Genomic DNA, 17,708 nt, shown 5'->3' with positions numbered 1-17,708 from the left:
TGTACGCCACTGCCACCCAGCTAAAACCCTTTTTATAGTGATAAACGGGCACTGAATTTTATCTTGATTAACAGACAGAAAAAGTAAACCACAGAGTGGAATGTGCCCTAAAAGACTGTAAAAGAACAAAAAAAAAAAAAAAAAAAAAAAAAAGCACAGGTTTTCAGAAGGAAAATATGTAACAACAGACTGTACATGCAATTCACTTTGAAGCTTTTCTAAATAAATAAATGGCTTTCAAAGTCTTTTCTTCGTTATAGGGAAACAGCTGATACCTCCATGGAATGTAGATAAACTTGAAAACATTCTAGGCACCTATTCCAATTTACTGAAACTGAGAATATTTATACGTAAGCAAGCTACATAAGCAAGCATGAATGGAGTTAAGATACAGTAGAAATTTAAGTCATAATTAGCTAACATCTATGTCATGTTACTTGAAAATATGACTCAATGAACTTGTGTTTTCCCAACACACTGGATAGCTTAAAGGTATTACAAAGACTTTAAAATAAGACACTAAATGTTATTTTATACCTCTTATTAATTCTATTCCTAATATTAAAACTACATATTTAAATAAATTTAGTAATCATACTTGTTCAGTAGCCAGTCTTGCCCTTTTTTTCATTTTATTTTGTTTTTTTTAAGATTTATTTGCTTAAGTATTTTATGTATATGAGCATCTTGTCTGTATGCAGGTCTGCACACCAGAAGAGGGCATCAGATCCCAATATAGAAAGTTGTGAGACACCATGTAGGGGCAGGGAATTAAACTCAGGACCTCTGGAAGACCAGTCAGTGCTCTTAACTGTTGAGCCATCTCTTCAGCCCCTGCCTTGCCAGCTTTTAAATCAATTCTTTAGTTGCTGCACAAAATGATGGGTTTCATTATGGCAGTGTCACACATGTCTCATGTATATTGATATATTTTGTTCATATTCACCACTACCACAACTCAATACCTTCCCTTGCCTCTACTCTCAGCACTGGCTAATACCCATGAAATTATCACTGGGAAATGCAAATAATAACCACACTGGATGTCACTTCGCATCCACCAAATACTACAGTTTTCTAAAGGGGATGGGTATTGAAGTTGGTACCTACAACATGCCAGGGATGAAAGGATAATCTACCATACATCCAATCGCATGAACAAATCATTCCTGTCACCAGCGGACTGGGCACTCAGAAGGCTCACACCAACTTCAGTAGTGTAATGGTTTCATTTGTCTTTTCCTTTCCCTGGGATTTCCTGGTGGTGCATTTAGTGTACTAAAAAGCAACACAGGCAAAGCCACATTCTTGACTTCTTGCCCACCCTACACTGTTAGGGCAAGACAAAAGGTAAGCGCTAGCCCTCCAATTCAGCAATTGCCATAGCAACAGTAGTCAAATTCAAAGACATCAGGACAGGTCAGGCCTCTCAGCTTTTGTGCTTCTTAAGATATTCAAACATTTATAAATTAATAGCTCTGGTATATATGGTTCCACATATAATGGAAGCATATTAAACCTTCCAAAATACCTAAATTTGGCCATAGAGAAATTAAGTTAAAAAAAAAAAAAAGGTATGGATCTGGGAGGTGGTGGCACACACCTTTAATCCCAGCACTTGGGAGGCAGAGGCAGGCAGAAATCTGTGAGTTCGAGGCCAGCCTGATCTACAGAGCGAGTTCCAGGACAGGCACCAAAACTACAGAGAAAACATGTCTCGAAAAACCATAAAAACAAAAATAAGGTATGGAAATAATACCTAGTATCTACACAGTAAGCTCTATGCAATAATGAATCATAGCTTATAACACAGGGTGGAGGCAACTTTTAATGAAAGTACTTTTAAGGAAGGCACCTTCCGGTCTGCTGTGGTTTTCTATATGCCTCTAACTAACAGCAACACTGTGTATATAGCATTCTAAGAACCAGAGCACCAGAGAGACAAGTCTAGGAGCAATGTCCTCTTTTCATTCCTCGGTCTCAACTATTTCCAAACAGTGGACCACTCTCGATGCACAAACCTGACAACAGATCCTGGGGATTTCACACTCTAACCCATGGTCTAACAGCCCAGAACTTTGCCGTTCCGGAGAAGTTACAGCTGGGTGGTGGTGGCACACACCTTTGATCCCAGCACTCAGGAGGCAGGGGCAGGCAGGTCTCTGTGAATTTGAGGCCAGCCAAGTGTACAGAGTGAGTTCCAGGACAGCCAGGGCTACACAGAGAAGCCCTGCCTCAAAAAACAAAAAACAAAACAAAAACAAAAAGGAAGAAAAGTTACTATGAGAAATCCATTATTCCTTCGTTTTAAGTACCATTATGTTAAGTGAAGAGAAATGGTCAAAGTTTTAATTTTCTAAAATTTTCAATAATTATAATTTTTATACTTTATGTAACAGTGATATAAACAACTACTAGATAGTTTGAAATTCACAATAGTTTAGTTATTTACTCTCTTTGGGGTATTATATTGAGGGCTAGAAATCAAGGTACAAGGAGGTTTAAGTAAGGTGGGAAAAACAGATGAAGGAGAAAGAATGACCCTGTGCCCTCTGTTGAGCTGTGCCTGGGACTCGGGGTGACAGAGAATGGGACAGAGAAAGTGGGCTCACATTTATGGTCTGTGGGAGTTGATAACAACCAAACTCTCTGCCTGCAGAACCCTCTCCCTAGGGAACAGTCGGCCTACTCAGTAGCCCGGGTCATTCTGCCTTGTGCATTTCCATCTTACCATTTTGTAATCCTTGTTCTCATCATTTTTAAAATGAAACAATTACAGCATTATTGCAAAATGCCAGAATAAAAGTAGGAGGGGGAAATCATTCAGTAAAAGTGGTATATCTTGTTACTTCAGTTTGCAACTCTCTTATCTGTTTAAGTAATTTAAAAAACTACAACAGTCTGTATGCTTTTCGGAAGGCCAGTATTTTCAGCTGAAGGTTCTTCTCCTATTTTTCTGGCTCTGTTCTGAGAATGACAAAACATGAATGGGAAAAATACCAAAGCTTGATTTTAAGATAACTAGTACTTGAAGTACAGCTTGGAAAAATTCTATTTTTACTTTCAGCCTTCTTCACCCCAGAGAACTTGGCTTTTTTGTCATAATTAAATGCTGAGAGAATAGCTAAATGAACCCCTTGTTTGCAATCCACTTTATCCTTAAATGAATTTTGTTTTCTTGTCTGACAACACAGCAAGACCCAGTAAAGGCAGCAAAATTTGTTTTTAATTTTTTTAATGTTTCTAAAAGTGCTGAGTTTATTTAAAAGCACTGCATAACGTTTGAGTCTCAGTTAAATGTGGTTTAAATGAGAAAGGCCCCCATAAATGCTTGGTCCCAGATTGGTGGAACTGCTTGAGAAGGATTAGGAAGTGTGGCCTCGTTGGAGTGTGTGTGGCCTTGTTGGAGGAGGTGTATTTCTAGGGGTCGGTTTTGAGGCTTCAAAAGCCATGCTAGGCCCTGTGTGTGCCTCTCTCTGCCTGATCATCCATAGATCGGGATGGAAAGCTCTCAGCTGCTCCGGCACCAGGCCTGTCTGCTTCCCACCATGATGGTCATGGACTAACCCTCTGAAACTATAAGCTGGTCCCCAATTGAATGCTTTCTTTTTTATAAGAGCTGTCTTATCATGGTGTCTTTTCACAGCAACAGAACACTGACTAACATAACAAAGAAGCACATCTTTAGATGTTGATTTTTGCAAGGATACAGGCTTGCAAACAACATGATGAATGATATTTATGTATGATAAATATAAAAGGTGTTTGGAGAAATAAAGTAGCAATGAGTTAAACTACAATGAGAGTATCTTCCAGTGAAGCGATTTGGGCCAAATTGCTTGTCTTTTTAGAAGGCTCCTAAAGTATTTTTTTAAGTTGTTGCTTTCATTTGATACGTGTGTGTGTGTGTGTGTGTGTGTGTGTGTGTGTGTGTGTGTGTGTGTGTGTTTATGAAATCACAAGCATAAGAGATTCTGTCTAAGGCAGCAGGGTTTTCCAACATCAAATTGCAAAGCTGAGATCTAATAAAGATGGCTGCAAATCACAGCAGGCACTCGGGGCTGCTTAATGCCAGAACAGCGCTCACCTCAAGGAGATACTGTATTCAGGATAAAGGACGCTTGTGTACTGGACCCACACACCAGCCTCTTCCTCAGTTTCCCTTTTTTTGACTTCTGTGACCGAGAACAGATTAAATGATTCAAATCTTCTCACGGATACATGTTTCAGACAGTCATCCAGCTGTTTCTGCTTCAGAACCTTTGAAATGAAATCAAATGTTGGGGTTATATTATACACGTAGTATAAGTTTAGTTTCCAGCCAACACTGGATTAGATTATTCAGACAAAGGCTCTATTGAACACAAGGAGAAAAATGGGCAAAACATGTAAGAGCATACTTGAAGGCACTGGAGAGCAGTGAAGACAGTAACAGTTTAATAGTCTGATATCTTAAAAAGGAGGAAAATCCTGACTTAGCAAGGCTTTTATATCCACTTTTCTCCTGGGCATTTGTTAATTGGAGGAACTGAGAAGACAAGGAACACATTTAATAGCCAGAACCAGAACAGGTGTGCTATTATATGGCTCTGTATATGTTTGTACATGTGTGCACAAATAGTTTTAGGATAAATCAAATGACTAGTTTTACTGGTGTTAGTTTTCTATGTATGGAGAAAAGAGATAGAGCTGTAAGATTGATAAGTTTAGCAAAAACCCTACAGTTCCACATCCAAATAGAAGGATAATACAAACTAATGAAGCCTTAAATTTTCTGTCTTATATCTGACCACCACTGAAAAGTTCCACAAGCAAACTTGTAGCAATTAGCATACTTAGTGCCCAAATTGTCACTAAACATTGTTTTCTACTAAGATAATGTGATACCCCATGGAGAAATGGCAGGAATTATACAAGATGAGCCTGGAATGTGTGTGTGTGTGTGTGTGTCTGTGTGTGTGTGTCTGTGTGTGTCTGTATCTGTGTGTGTCTGTGTGTGTAGGACCTAGCAGCCAAACTGAATATGAGACAATACATTAATAGATGTGATGAGTTGAATACAACCAAAATACAGTATTCCCAGTGCATATAACCAAGAGCCTAAAGGTTCACCTGACCACCCACTCCTGCATCCCCATGCTCATAACCGGAAGCCTAGAAGTTCAACCGACCATTTGGCTACATTCCCAGTGTATATAACCAAGGGCCTAGAAGTCTAACTGACACTACTATCCCCTCACCCCCACCCCGGCACCCCTCATTTCTGCATTCTCCAATTCTGGAGGACCCAGAAACAAGCTGCTCCAACATCCTTTTTCCCTCTTTTGCACCTTGTAGTGCCTACTTTGTCATCATACTCTTTGGCAATATTTTTACAATTAGTCTTTCTTTTTTTTTTTTTTAGATTTACTTATTATGTATACAGTATTCTACTTGCATGTATCTCTGCAGGCCAGAAGAGGGCACCAGATCTCATTATAGATGGCTGTGAGCCACCAGGTGGTTGCTGGGAATTGAGCTCAGGACCTCTGGAAGAGCAGGCAATGCTCTTAACCTCTGAGCCATCTCTCCAGCCCCTAGTCTTTATTTCTTACTATGTTTCATATAGCCATCTAATGTCTTTCATTTCTGGTCAATCTTTTCTCTTTTTTTTTAATTGTTATTTTAAGTGTATAGGCATTTTGTATACACGGATGTATATTCACCAGGTGTGTGCCTGTTGCCTGTGGAGGTCAGAAGAGGAAAACAGACCCCCGGAACTGGAGTTACAGATGGTAGTGGGCAGTGATGTAGGTGCTGGGAATCAAACCTGGTTTTCTGGAGGAGCAGCCAGTTTTCTTAGCATCTGAGCCATCTCTCCAGCCCCAGACCAACCATTTTCTTTTTTGTTTTCTTGTCTTTTGTGTTTTCTTCTTTTTGACCCTCTTTGAGGGACTTTTAGTAGTATTTTGACTTTGCTTATTTATAAAAACTCCCCTCCATCAACTCACAAGCCGGGCGTTGGTGGCGCATGCCTTTAATCCCAGCACTCGGGAGGCAGAGGCAGGTGGATCTCTGTGAGTTCCAGGCCAATCTGGTCTACAAGAGCTAGTTCCAGGACAGCCTCCAAAGCCACAGAGAAACCCTGTCTCAGGAAAAAAAAATTATTTGGGGGGGCCATGATAATCATCGCTGTATTATTCCATGACATATGTGCTGCTAACTTCAACTAAAAGATTGTTTGTTTGTTTTTCAAGACAGGGTTTCTCTGTATAGCTTTGGAGCCTATTCTGGCACTTGCTCTGTAGACCAGGCTGGCCTTGAACTCACAGAGATCTGCCTGCCTCTGCTTCCCATGTGCTGGGATTAAAGGCATGTGCTACCAAAGCCTGGCATCAACTTAGTATTTCTACATTTACCCTAAATAAATAATTGCATAGTACTTTTCTTAGTCTTTGGTGTACAGTCTTTGTCAATGTATTGGCAGCCTCAGGGGTAGGCTGCTCAATGAGGTCTCCAAACACAACTGTTAGAGACATTCAAAGCAATGTTGTACAAGTTACATCACAGAAACATCAAAGTATTAAAAGGCAAGGCAACATGAGTGCCCCAAAAGTTCATTATTCTTCACCAAATTCAAAAATACTGAACTAGATAAAATGTTGGGGGAAGATTTCAAAAGTTTACTAGTAAAAATGATAATGATATCAAAGAAGACACAAGCAGAAAAATTCAATCCAGGATCTGGAAAAGAAAGTCAGCAACACAGAAGGAAGTAGACCATAAAAATTTGAATGACCAGAGAGTCATTGAAGAAGTCATAGTAGAAATCAAAATATTCCTAGAATTAAATCAAAATAAAAGTATAATTCTAGAACACTGGGATAACAGCTAAGCAGTTATGAGTACTTATATTAAAAAACAAACCAACAAAAAAAAAAAAAAAGAGCATAATGACACACATCTTTAATCCTAGCACTTGGAGCAGAGACTGGATATCTGTGAGGCCAGGACAGCCAGGGCTACATAATGAAACTCTCTCAAAACTCAAATTAAATTTAAAAATCAAATTAAATAAACTAATGATGCAACTCAAGGTCTTATGTGATTCTGATTTTTTATATTTAATTAGTTTAATTATAAATAATGTAATTAATATGATTATGATGACTTTACAGTTCTATGGTAATTACTGAGTTTTGAATATGTATAGTTCAATAATTTTTTAAAGAATATTTTGGGCCTGGCGGTGGTGGCACGCGCCTTTAATCACAGCACTCGAGAGGCAGAGGCAGGCAGGGATGTCTGTGAGTTCGAGACCAGCTAGGTCTACAAGAGCTAGTTCTAGGACAGTTTCCAAAGCCTCAGAGAAACCCTGTCTTGAAAAAAGAAAGAAAGGAAGAAAGAAAGAAAGAAAGAAAGAAAGAAAGAAAGAAAGGAAGAAAGAGAGAAAGAAAGAAAGAATATTTTGGGCTAACTGAGATAAGCATACATTGCATTTTGAGGATTTCTTTTTTCTAATTTTTTATTTAAAAATTTTAATCTAATATATTTTGATCATACTCTCCAAACTCCTCCCATATCCTCCCCACCTCCTTACCCACCTAACTTCATGTTCTTTCTCAACAAGAAAAAAATACAAAAGTCAAAACAAACAATAACAATAAACAAGTGGGTAAACCCCTACTTAAACTAGCAAAAACATGAGAGAGAGAGAGAGAGAGAGAGAGAGAGAGAGAGAGAGAGAGAGGATGGATGATGGATGGATGAGGAGGGAGAAGAGGAAGGGAAGGGAAGGGGAGGGGAGGGAGGGAGGGAGGGATTAAATGAATAGAGGAAAAGTATTAACCCATTGCTCTCTCCTTCCTGAGTGCTAACACACTGTGAGCAGTGCTTCAAGCTCCTGCTGCCTTGTCTCTTTCTGCTATAATGGAGTCAAGGAGATCCTGCAACTGTGGTTCCTCAGGGCAGTCCCTTCACACACTCCAGCAGACCATGCATGGGGTAGATGTTGGGTGTGCCAACTCCAAGCCTTGGATGTGTAAGCCGGGATTTTAAATGCGCCTCTCTTACACTTCCACCATAACTGAGAAAGAACATGCCAGCCAACTGATCTAAGAATTCTGGTATACAGCTCAAGTACACACCGTTAAACCACCAGGTGATCACAGCCTATATCAATAGACTACCAGGTGGTTCAAAGAAGTTGCACGACACATGACATCATGGTCATTTGCTAATAGCAACGGCTAAGTAAAACAACACAGTGAGGACTCCGTGCCCTGAGCCACCGTCTTAGTTACTTTTCTGTTGCTGTGACATGATGACCAAGGAAACCTAAATACACACTTGGATTCGCTGGGACGTCTTGGGCAGCGAGCACCCCCACTAATGACTGCAAACTTAGAAGACAAACATCTGACTGTCACACGGCGGGAAGAGACATCGCAGTGGCTGAGCCTGCTCCCCTCACTCTCTCAGACACCTAGGAACGCGTGCTGGGGGTCACCATTCCATCAGACAACTAGCCACGCGGATCTCCGGAGCTGGGGGACCCAAAGGTGCACCGTGGAAGTCAGCGACTATGACAGGGCTTGGAGTTAGGGCGAACTGGAAAGTGGCAGGACAGAGAGCGAGCGGGGTGCGAGCGTCGAGGAGGGGCGGTCCCACCCACCAGGCAGGCGAGAGGGCGAGCCAAAGCATTTCCCACTTGCATCTGAGTTTCCCGGGACCTGGGCTATGGCTGTCCCATCCCAAGGACAGGTCAGATGCAGCCAGGGGACCGGTCTGGATTGGCTCCCGGCAAACGGAGAAGTCCTGTCCCGGGAGGGGAGTGGCCAGAGGCAAAGGTGGCGAGCGCTGGCTCGCCCTTACCTGTCGCAGGAGCTTCCACCGGGCGGCCCCCTTGGGTACCCCCTGGCTGGCACCTCCGATCCTGGAACGCTCGCCCGCATCTGCTGCGGCCCCTGCAGCCCCCGAGGCCGCCACCTGCGACTCCATCACCGGCGCTGACCGGACGCGCGCGCGGAGCCGCCTCCGCTGCCGCTCTCCCCGGCCAGGACCTGCAAACTTCTTCCCTGTCAGGACCTGCGACGCCCGGCCTCCCGCCCACAGCCCCGGCTTGCGCCCTCCCCGAAGTCCGCATTTCCGGTATCCGCGTCTCCTTGGCAACCGGGACCGCGGCGTCGCGTCATTGCACCAATTTGCTAGTGGCCATCTTTAGTGAGGGCAAGCCGGAGCGGGAGAGAGCCGTGACATAGTTACAGGCAGAGGTTTCCTCGTTGTTTTCTCCTTTCTCACCTTGTCTCTTTCTCACCAGGATACCAAAAAAAAGACAAAAGACAGGGTCGTCTTTAGTCCAGTGAATCCAGAAGAGAAAAATCCCGCCTCCTGACCATAATAAAGATGGCGAAATGTGCTTCTCTCCGGCTGGGTTGACCTTACGCAGACCGACGTGCTGCAAAGTAGTTCTGGGCGGCGCGAGATAGGTTGTCTGTCTTGCAGGGTGCAGGGCGCAGACTTCGGGTGGACGCGGCTGAGGTGACAGACTGCACCTCCTCCTTGAGAGCGTCGGGTTCTGGTATTTGTCTTCTCTGCTTTCACCCGTGTGTGTCCAGAGCCGGCTTGTCTTTCAATTTTCGTACGTATGGGGCCGGGGGCGTTGCTGGAGGGTCCCCTGTCCCAGTTCCTCTCCCCACCACCTTCCAGCCATTCCTCATCCCTGGGTCCCCCTTTTTGATCTCTATCTCGTCTGTGCATGGTAACCGGTACCATTCCCTGGTTCCCCTTAGAATCCCTCCCTGGTCCCCCTTTTTGATCCCTATCATCTCTTCTGTGCGTGGAAACCAGTGCCATCCCCTCGCACCCTGAGACCACCACATCCCTGGGATGCACATTTGCACAGGGAAACGAATAGGTTCTCCTGGGATCACCCATCTGTCTACCCCACCCGTACCCCATCCTTGCACGAACACTATCTTCTGGTGGGTGACTGGCCTGAGGATATGGGGAGCGAGTGAAGCGATTTAGGGGCATTTTCCTTCCAGGCTGCTTCTGCTGCTGCTGCACTGATCAGTTATTTTGCTGCGACATAATAGATTAAAAGGGGGAGGGGGTGTCATAGCTGCTCAGATCTGTGGTAAAACTGACCTTGGTGTTTCTGTGCTACCAAGGAATGTGTTACAGAAGTCTCTCGTTACACTCAGCAGTGTGCAACATACCTAAATTATTTTGTTGAGTGGTGACTGTGTGCCAGGTACTTGAACAAATTGTCTGGTTTTGTTACAAAACAACGACCCCAGAAAGTCAAGTGGTATGGTTATTTTGTTTTGTTTTGTTTTACAAAGGAAGAAGTTGAGCCCCAGATGAAAGGCCCAAAGCCTGAACCTGGGTCTCGGGCTGCAGAGGTTATAATGAAGTTACTACCATCCAGCTAAAACCAAAGATGACTCAACATTTTATTTTGCAGGGTTTATTTTTTTTTTATCCTTTTATGGTTAAGTTCAATAGCTCATGTACCAGATGAGACTCCTAATCAACTGGGACTTTTTGCTTTAACAAGTGACTTGGGGAAATTCCTTAAGCTTCCCAGAGCCACAGTTGGGTCACCTGTAAAATGAACAGCATTATAGCTTCTTCATCAAGAATATATGAAGTTTAAATTAAACAAATAGATAAAAAGTATCTGGCACCTGGCCAACACTCAGCAAATATTATTCCTTCCTTTTATTAATTCAGGCTTTTCCTATTTGTCTTCCACATATAAACCAATGATATGCCCAAAATTGTATAAGATAAAACCTGTTTTGCTTCTGATCACCCTCAGAGTTCCTGGGATTCCCATTAAGGCCATTTACCACTTATTTGCAAAATTTTTATTTTGTTTCTTGTTTTCTTTTTTTGTTTGTTTTAGTTTGTCCATATGTGCACCAGAATCACTGCTGCTTAACTTGAACCTAGTAAAATTGACCTTACCAATGACATGTTTAAGTCAAACCTGCCAAGAAGTATGCTTTGAATGAACTTTCACTCGTGCAAGTTTTTCAGTTTACTTAACCTAAGCTATCAGATGTCTGCAATTATTGGTAACCTAAGGGGCTCATGACCCCCAAAGGGAAGGGATAAGATGTGGTGATCTCAAATGCTCTGAGATCCCATTACTGTATAATTATACATTTGAAATCACCCATGTGAAGGCAGCAAAAAACCAGGGACTTGGCCACCATGCAGCAGACAACCAAATTATTTCTCCGAGCTTTGAAGTATAGTATTCCTCACCTTGGGAAATGCATGCAGAAACAGAATTACTGTAACTTCGCTGATCGTTATTACAATAGAATAAGATTGAAAAAGTATCACCTGCAGAATAAATCCAAGATATCAGAATTAGCAAGACACATCCCAAGTCGGAGCTTCTCATGTAAGGTATGGACTATTTAAGTTAACCTCTTTGTAGGTCATTAATATTAATTTTAGTTCATAATCAATGGGTAAGATATCCATTACTAATTTTCTCAGTAATTCTAACTTGATTTTAAGATTTTTCAGGCGCAAATATATGTAGCCAGTATGAGTACAAAAGAATGTATGTGACTCTATACAGCTATAATGAAGTATATAAAAATGTAAATTCATAAAAAACTGGTTGATCTGAGAACTTAGTGTGCCTGCAAATGTGTTTTAAAATATAGCTTTCTAAAATTACTAGATTATACCTAAAATTACTACAAATTATACTTCTTAATAAAACCTAGAAATATGCTAATTCTTGTATGATTCGTAAACTCCTATAAATGTCATGTGGTTGAATATTAAAATGAAAAACTATTGTGTATTTTTGACAACTTATGTTCCTCAAGAAAATACTATTATACTTCTGCCAGGCCCCAGACTATGGACTTGGGTTCAACCTTGAGGAACTGATTGCTCTTATATAGAGAGAATAGCATCATGTTATGTTTTGCCTGAGACAGGCCCATCTACACCTGTTGTCCCTGTGTGACTATTAATAGACCTCTGTCTTCTCAAAAGCATCAGTGTCATGTTACTCGTCATCATATTTAACTTGAAATTAGGTGTTTATCCTGTTGCTTCTTTGACAGGTATTCTCTACTCTTCAGTTATTTTCCTGGGGTTCCTTACACTTGAGGGTGCTAACCTAACAATATTCTAGTGTTATTATATAATTTTCTTGCATAGTGATCTTTCTTGTAGTCTGTTTTGACTTCCTCTAACTGTGGTAAATTATATATTTTAAAAGTTACCATGTTAGCTGCTTCTGGCATGGAACTCAGAGGTGTTACAGTTTCAGTCACAGTATTGTAATACAACTGTAACCACGGTTTCCAAAACCTTATCATATGACCCTCTCCCAAAATATCCCCCAACAGTTTAGGGGGGATAAACTACTTCCTGTATCTATGAATTTGCCTATTCTGATATTTTGGTTGTGAACCTAGCCTTTAATGGCTGAGCTATCCCTCCAGCCCCTATTCTGATATTTTGGATGAGCAAAAGCACACAATACTTACCTTTTCTTTATTTGGTTTGTTTAATTTTGCTAATGTTTTTAGGGTTCCTCAATGTATCATAACTTAATCGCTCTTTATAGAGATAATATTCCATTTATATAACCTACATTCTGTTTATCCATCTGTTGGTGAACACTTGGTGTATTATCTTCTACATTAATCTTATTACCTAATTTTGTTTTGTTTTGTTTTGTTCCTTTTAGTTTTACTCAGTTTTGTTCTTAGCTTGTAACTGTTTGGTACACATACATTTCTCTTGCCTTTCGTTTTTAATGTTAGTCCTCTCCCCTTCTCTTCCTGGACTTCTTACATTTCAGTCTCTTAAACTGCTTTCCTTTGGGAAGTTAGCCTGGCTCTATGATCTTAACTTCACATACTTAGAAACTTTAAACTTCCCTTTTCTGTTCTGTTTAGTTTTTAATGTAGACTTATCATACTTTGTACTCATTTAAAGTTTTACCTACTGCAATAAGCCTTTGAGCTGCTTCATTCTGCATCATGATTAGAACATTTTGTCATTTTGTCTTGGTTTATAAATAGTAAGCAGGCATTACCACCAGAGTAGCAGCTGTGAGATTAGCTCATTTGCTGAGCCAGGAGGTTGTCTCAGAAGCCATTTGTCTCTGAGGCAAATTTTAATTTTGTCTTACATTCCCACTTCTAGACACTGACCTGACTGACAGCAACTCTACAAATAGAAGCTCTTAGGAACTTCTTCCCTTCAAAGCAGCGATCTCTGCTTTCCTGTATTTTGTATTTCAGCCATCCCTTCTATGACAAATGAAATGATCAAAATGCTGGGGTGTTTACTGATTGTGCTCCCTGAAACCTAAGGAAGCTTTTTAGGGATAACCCCAGAGATGTGAAAATACTCTGGGGACAAAAAGAAACAATTCTTTTGGTAGATTCCTCTGAGTTCCAAATGTGTTCACCCTTACAGGTTATAGTAAAGTAGAAGACCTTTAATAGGTCTATTTAAAGACCCACAACTTATATAAATTAACAAGAGAAGACAACATGTGTAATAGAAGTAATGGAAAGGAAAAGAACAAGCCAGGACTGGCCAGAAACCCTGGGAACTTCTTAATTTTTTTTTAATTTGTTTGTTTGTTTGTTTGGTTTTTCGAGACAGGGTTTCTCTGTGTAGCTTTGGAGCCTATCCTGGCGCTTGCTCTGGAGACCAGGCTGGCCTCATCTGGGAACTTCTTAAAAATGCAGATTCCTATATCTGAAGCCATTTCTGTTGGATTAGAATGTCTGTTGGTTAAGGTTTAAGAACCTGGTTTCTAATTTATTTGGGGTGGGGGGAATTGGTGTACACCAGATGATGCAATCCTCTTGCCTCAGCATCTCAAGTAACTGGGATTATAAGCATCACTCCAGCCAGAAGTCTGTTTTGTTTTTTGTTTTTAAGTTCCTTGGGTAACTGAAATGTAATGCCTGTGCGCCACTGACCCTGTGTCTATATTTAGGAACTGGAGGTCCTTGGTGAGGAAGTGGTGTTGCTTTAACCTGATTCATTCAGTTGTAGCATTCTTTTCTGGCCAGTACCTTAAGTTTCCATAGTGCAGTAACCAGATGGTAGGACTTACTCCATCACATTCACATTTACTGGTAATGGAGTAAGGACAGTGTCAGCAGAGGCCTCTCGTCCTGTGTTGCATACCTTCTTACACTGTTCCTCCCACAAATAAAGAACTTCAAAAATGACTGATTAGGACCATCTGAACAAGATACAAAAGATAAGAAAGAACTTAGCTGGGTGTGGTGGCACATGCCTTTAAAGCCCAGTGGCAGGCAAATCTCTGAGTTCCAGGACAACTGGGGCTACACAGAGAAATCCTGTCTTAAAAAAAAAAAAAAAGAAGAAGAAGAACTTAAATACTTCCATTAAATGTGTCATTTGCCTATATCTTTTAGTTACAGGTGCTTCAGGGAGGGAGGAGAGCAGTGTGTGACTTTGTGAGGCTTGGGGTGGAGCCCAGCACCTCACCATCAGTTAACAAATACAGTATTTTATCTCTGAGCCACACCCCAAGCTCTGGCCTCTTGAATAGGTTAACAGACTGCTTCTTCACTGAAGCTATGGTTTGGGGTTTTTGAAATTTGCTAGTGATAGCTAGCAGGTTCAAATCATCAGAAAGGGGAAGAAGAGAGAAATGGTAAAGGAACTCTTGGCAAGGAAAAAATGTAATCAGACAATTTTGTGAGATTTGAGCATGGGACCACATCACAGGTACAGCTTCACTTGGTTGTTTCTCCACATTTTATTCTCTCTTTCATCTCCTTGGGTTCACAGTCCATTCCTTTGTCACTGAGATGATCCATTCTCTGTGTGGATCCTAAGTCCTAGCAGAACTTGAACTAAATGGACACAAAGCTGCTAGGACCCTTCTTTAATCCATATGATAAATGTTTCACTCTAAAATAGAAGTTCTCAGCCTTCCTAATGCTGAAACCCTTTAATACAATTCCTCACGCTGTGGTGACCCCCAACCATAAAGTTGTTTCATTGCTGCTTCATAACTGTAATGTTGCTACTGTTATGAATCATAATGTAGCTGACCAGTGGTGGGACAGTCCTGTAATCCCAGCACGCAGGAGGCAGAGGCAGGCAGATCTCTGTGAGTTCAAAGCCAACCTGGTCTACAGAGCAAGTTCCAGAAAAGTCGGGGCTGTTACACAGAGAAACCCTGTCTCAAAAAAACAAAAAGAAAAGAATCATAATGTAAATATTTTTGGAAACAGAAGTTTGTCAAATGGATTTGCAACCCACAGGTTGAGAATCACTACTCTAAAATCTCAGCATATTTGATTATAGAATATAATCATGGTACCATACTAACTTGCTCAAAATCCCAAAATTCTGTTACACATCTGGACCAACTTTATGCCTCAAGTGAGCCTACTTTTTTTTGGTTTTTCAAGACAGGGTTTCTCTGTGGCTTTGGAGGCTGTTCTGGAACTAGCTCTTATAGACCAGGCTGGTCTCGAACTCACAGAGATCCACCTGCCTCTGCCTCCCGAGTGCTGGGATTAAAGGCAAGAGGCCTACTTTTTTTTTTTTAATAGATTTGCTTTTTTATACACATGAGCGTTTACCTACATGTATGTCTGTATACCATGTCCATGCCTGGTGTCCGTGAGGACAGAAGAGGTATGAGATCCCCTGGAACTGGGGTTACAGACAATTGTGAGCTATCATATGGGTGCTACAAATTGAACTCAGATCTTCTGCAAGAGTAGGAAGTGTTCTTAATCACTGAGCCCTCTCTCCATCCCCTATAATTAGAATTTTAAAGCTTGATAGTATTTTACAAATGATAAATACATTACATTCTAATTTACATATATATTTCAGGTATGTTAATTACAGATTTAATGTAGTACATGAAACAACTACCAGAAACTGGAGGAAGTTTCTTTGTTTCCAGATTTTAAGGTTTCAGCGCAGTTTTCACATTTATAAATTATTTTCTGTTTATTCAGAGGGCCTCACGATTTATCTTTTGGGGCTAATGAGGATGACTCAGCAGTTAAGGGCACCCAGTGCCAAGCCTAAGTCAAGGCCTGGATTCAACCCCAAGAACTCAGGTGGTGGAAGGAGAGAAGGGACCTTTGCAAGTTGCTCCCTGACTTACACACACACACACACACATACACACACACACACTAAACAAATATAAAAATCAATAAAAACTAAAAAAAGGGCTTATATTTTTAGTGTTAGGTGACACTGGTAGACTTTTCCAGAAATAGGTTGTCCAGTCATTGCTATGGAGAACCCACTTGGCCACACAGCTGTTTATTATAGCTACTGGATGTTTATTAGTGCAATGCTCCTCAAATTGACATGAAAAAGCTACATAAGGAAATAACCATACAAAAGGTAGTATTTAAAAAATTTGAAAAAGATACCAAGGCCAGAATGCTGTCAAAGGTACTTTCCTTGAACTAGATACGGTGGCATATGCCTATAATCTGAGCACACAGAAGGGTGAGGCAGAATGAGTTTTTTTGAGTTTGAGATAAGTCTGGGCTATCTAGAGAAATCCTGTCTCAGCTATTTCCACCCTCTCACCCCTCCCCCATAGTCAAAGGAGCACTGCACTAATGAACACCCAGTAGCTATAGCACCTGCAGAGAATCAAGCCAGTCAGTATTCTAGCATGGAGAGGCCAGGGACTCACAAGGCCTGCTCCCGTAACTGAGGGTCTATTGACAGCTAATGGTGTGGGGAGAGGGAGAGCCCATTTTCTATAAGGGTGTGGCCCATGGTGGGTGGAACAAGTTCCAGTGGATGGCCTACCACAATAAGGAGTACAAGGGCAGTAGAGATGAAGAGTCAGTGGGGGTTGCACTTGTACTTGGGAGGGAATGGAGACGTGGAGGTGAGTCTGATGGATATATGTGATCAGTTATATTCGTGTATAAAATTCTCAAATAATTAATAAACTATTTAGAATGCTCTAATCTCTATTATAACTAATTATACCATGTTTCTCAAATCTAATATTCTTTGTCTTCCTTGATTAGTTTTACTATACATTTGTCTTTTGTAGTAGTTTTCTAGGGATGGGTTTTTTGTTTTTTGTTTTTTATTGTCTCGTTTTTCTCTTCTTGGGCTTTACTTTTCAGTTTTTTCTAACTGAGTTGCAGTGTCAGTTTGTCCCACTGTTAATGATTGTTTTAGCTAAAATATGAAACTGCCAGTTGTCCCTGTCGCTAAAGGGACACTATTCTTTCAGGAAGCAGAAACTCTGGTGTGGTGTGGTGTGGTGTGGATGTTGTGCATTATTCTTGCCCAGTGAGTTTAACTCTCTTGATGATTTCAGCCCTATTTGTTTCTCCGGAGCTCTTCAAATGATCCGTCTATCACACTTCCTGCATTGATTAGTTAGTTTTATTCTGTAAAGGAAAGTGTCTTCAATAGGAGGTGGTGGTGCACGCCTTTAATCCCAGCACTCAGGAGGTAGAGGCAGGTGGATCTCTGTGAGTTCGAGGCCAGCCTGGTCTACAGAGCGAGTGCCAAGACAGCCAGGGCTATACAGACGGAAAGAAGGAAGGAAGGAAGGAAGGAAGGAAGGAAGGAAGGAAGGAAGGAAGGAAGGAAGGAAAGGTTTCTTCAAGGATCTTTTTCTCTTAATTTTAATTTGTATTTGATCCAGGGGTTTGTTTTTCATTTGCTTGTTTGTGGAG

General features: G+C 41.2%; 2 protein-coding genes across 13 annotated transcripts in view; one reads left to right on the top strand and one right to left on the bottom strand.

Annotated features, from left to right (window-relative positions):
* The window catches only part of Camkmt (calmodulin-lysine N-methyltransferase), a 365,650-nt gene extending 356,569 nt beyond the window's left edge, over nucleotides 1-9,081 (bottom strand). For 2 of the 8 annotated variants that reach the window (XM_027417958.2, XM_027417963.2), the window contains exons 1-2: nucleotides 8,854-9,081; nucleotides 4,088-4,260 (exon numbers count right to left, since the gene is read on the bottom strand). In XM_027417958.2, the coding sequence (XP_027273759.1) occupies nucleotides 4,088-4,260; nucleotides 8,854-8,979 (299 nt within the window). In that variant the 5' untranslated portion in view covers nucleotides 8,980-9,081. The remainder of the gene's footprint in view (nucleotides 1-4,087; nucleotides 4,261-8,853) is intronic. The other 6 variants (XM_027417955.2, XM_027417962.2, XM_027417959.2 and 3 more) reach the window with 4 other exon arrangements.
* A 375-nt stretch (nucleotides 9,082-9,456) lies between these two features.
* The window catches only part of Prepl (prolyl endopeptidase like), a 33,190-nt gene continuing 24,938 nt past the window's right edge, over nucleotides 9,457-17,708 (top strand). Inside the window, exons 1-2 of one of the 5 annotated variants that reach the window (XM_027417949.2) lie at nucleotides 9,457-9,619; nucleotides 10,892-11,403. In XM_027417949.2, coding sequence (XP_027273750.1) covers nucleotides 11,203-11,403 — 201 coding nt within the window. In that variant the 5' untranslated portion in view covers nucleotides 9,457-9,619; nucleotides 10,892-11,202. The remainder of the gene's footprint in view (nucleotides 9,620-10,891; nucleotides 11,404-17,708) is intronic. The other 4 variants (XM_027417951.2, XM_027417950.2, XM_027417952.2 and 1 more) reach the window with 4 other exon arrangements.

Source organism: Cricetulus griseus, chromosome 5, assembly GCF_003668045.3.
Source record: "Cricetulus griseus strain 17A/GY chromosome 5, alternate assembly CriGri-PICRH-1.0, whole genome shotgun sequence".
Lineage (NCBI taxonomy): Eukaryota > Metazoa > Chordata > Mammalia > Rodentia > Cricetidae > Cricetulus > Cricetulus griseus.
Note: the sequence above shows the minus strand (reverse complement) of the source record. Positions and strands in the feature narration are given on the sequence as shown.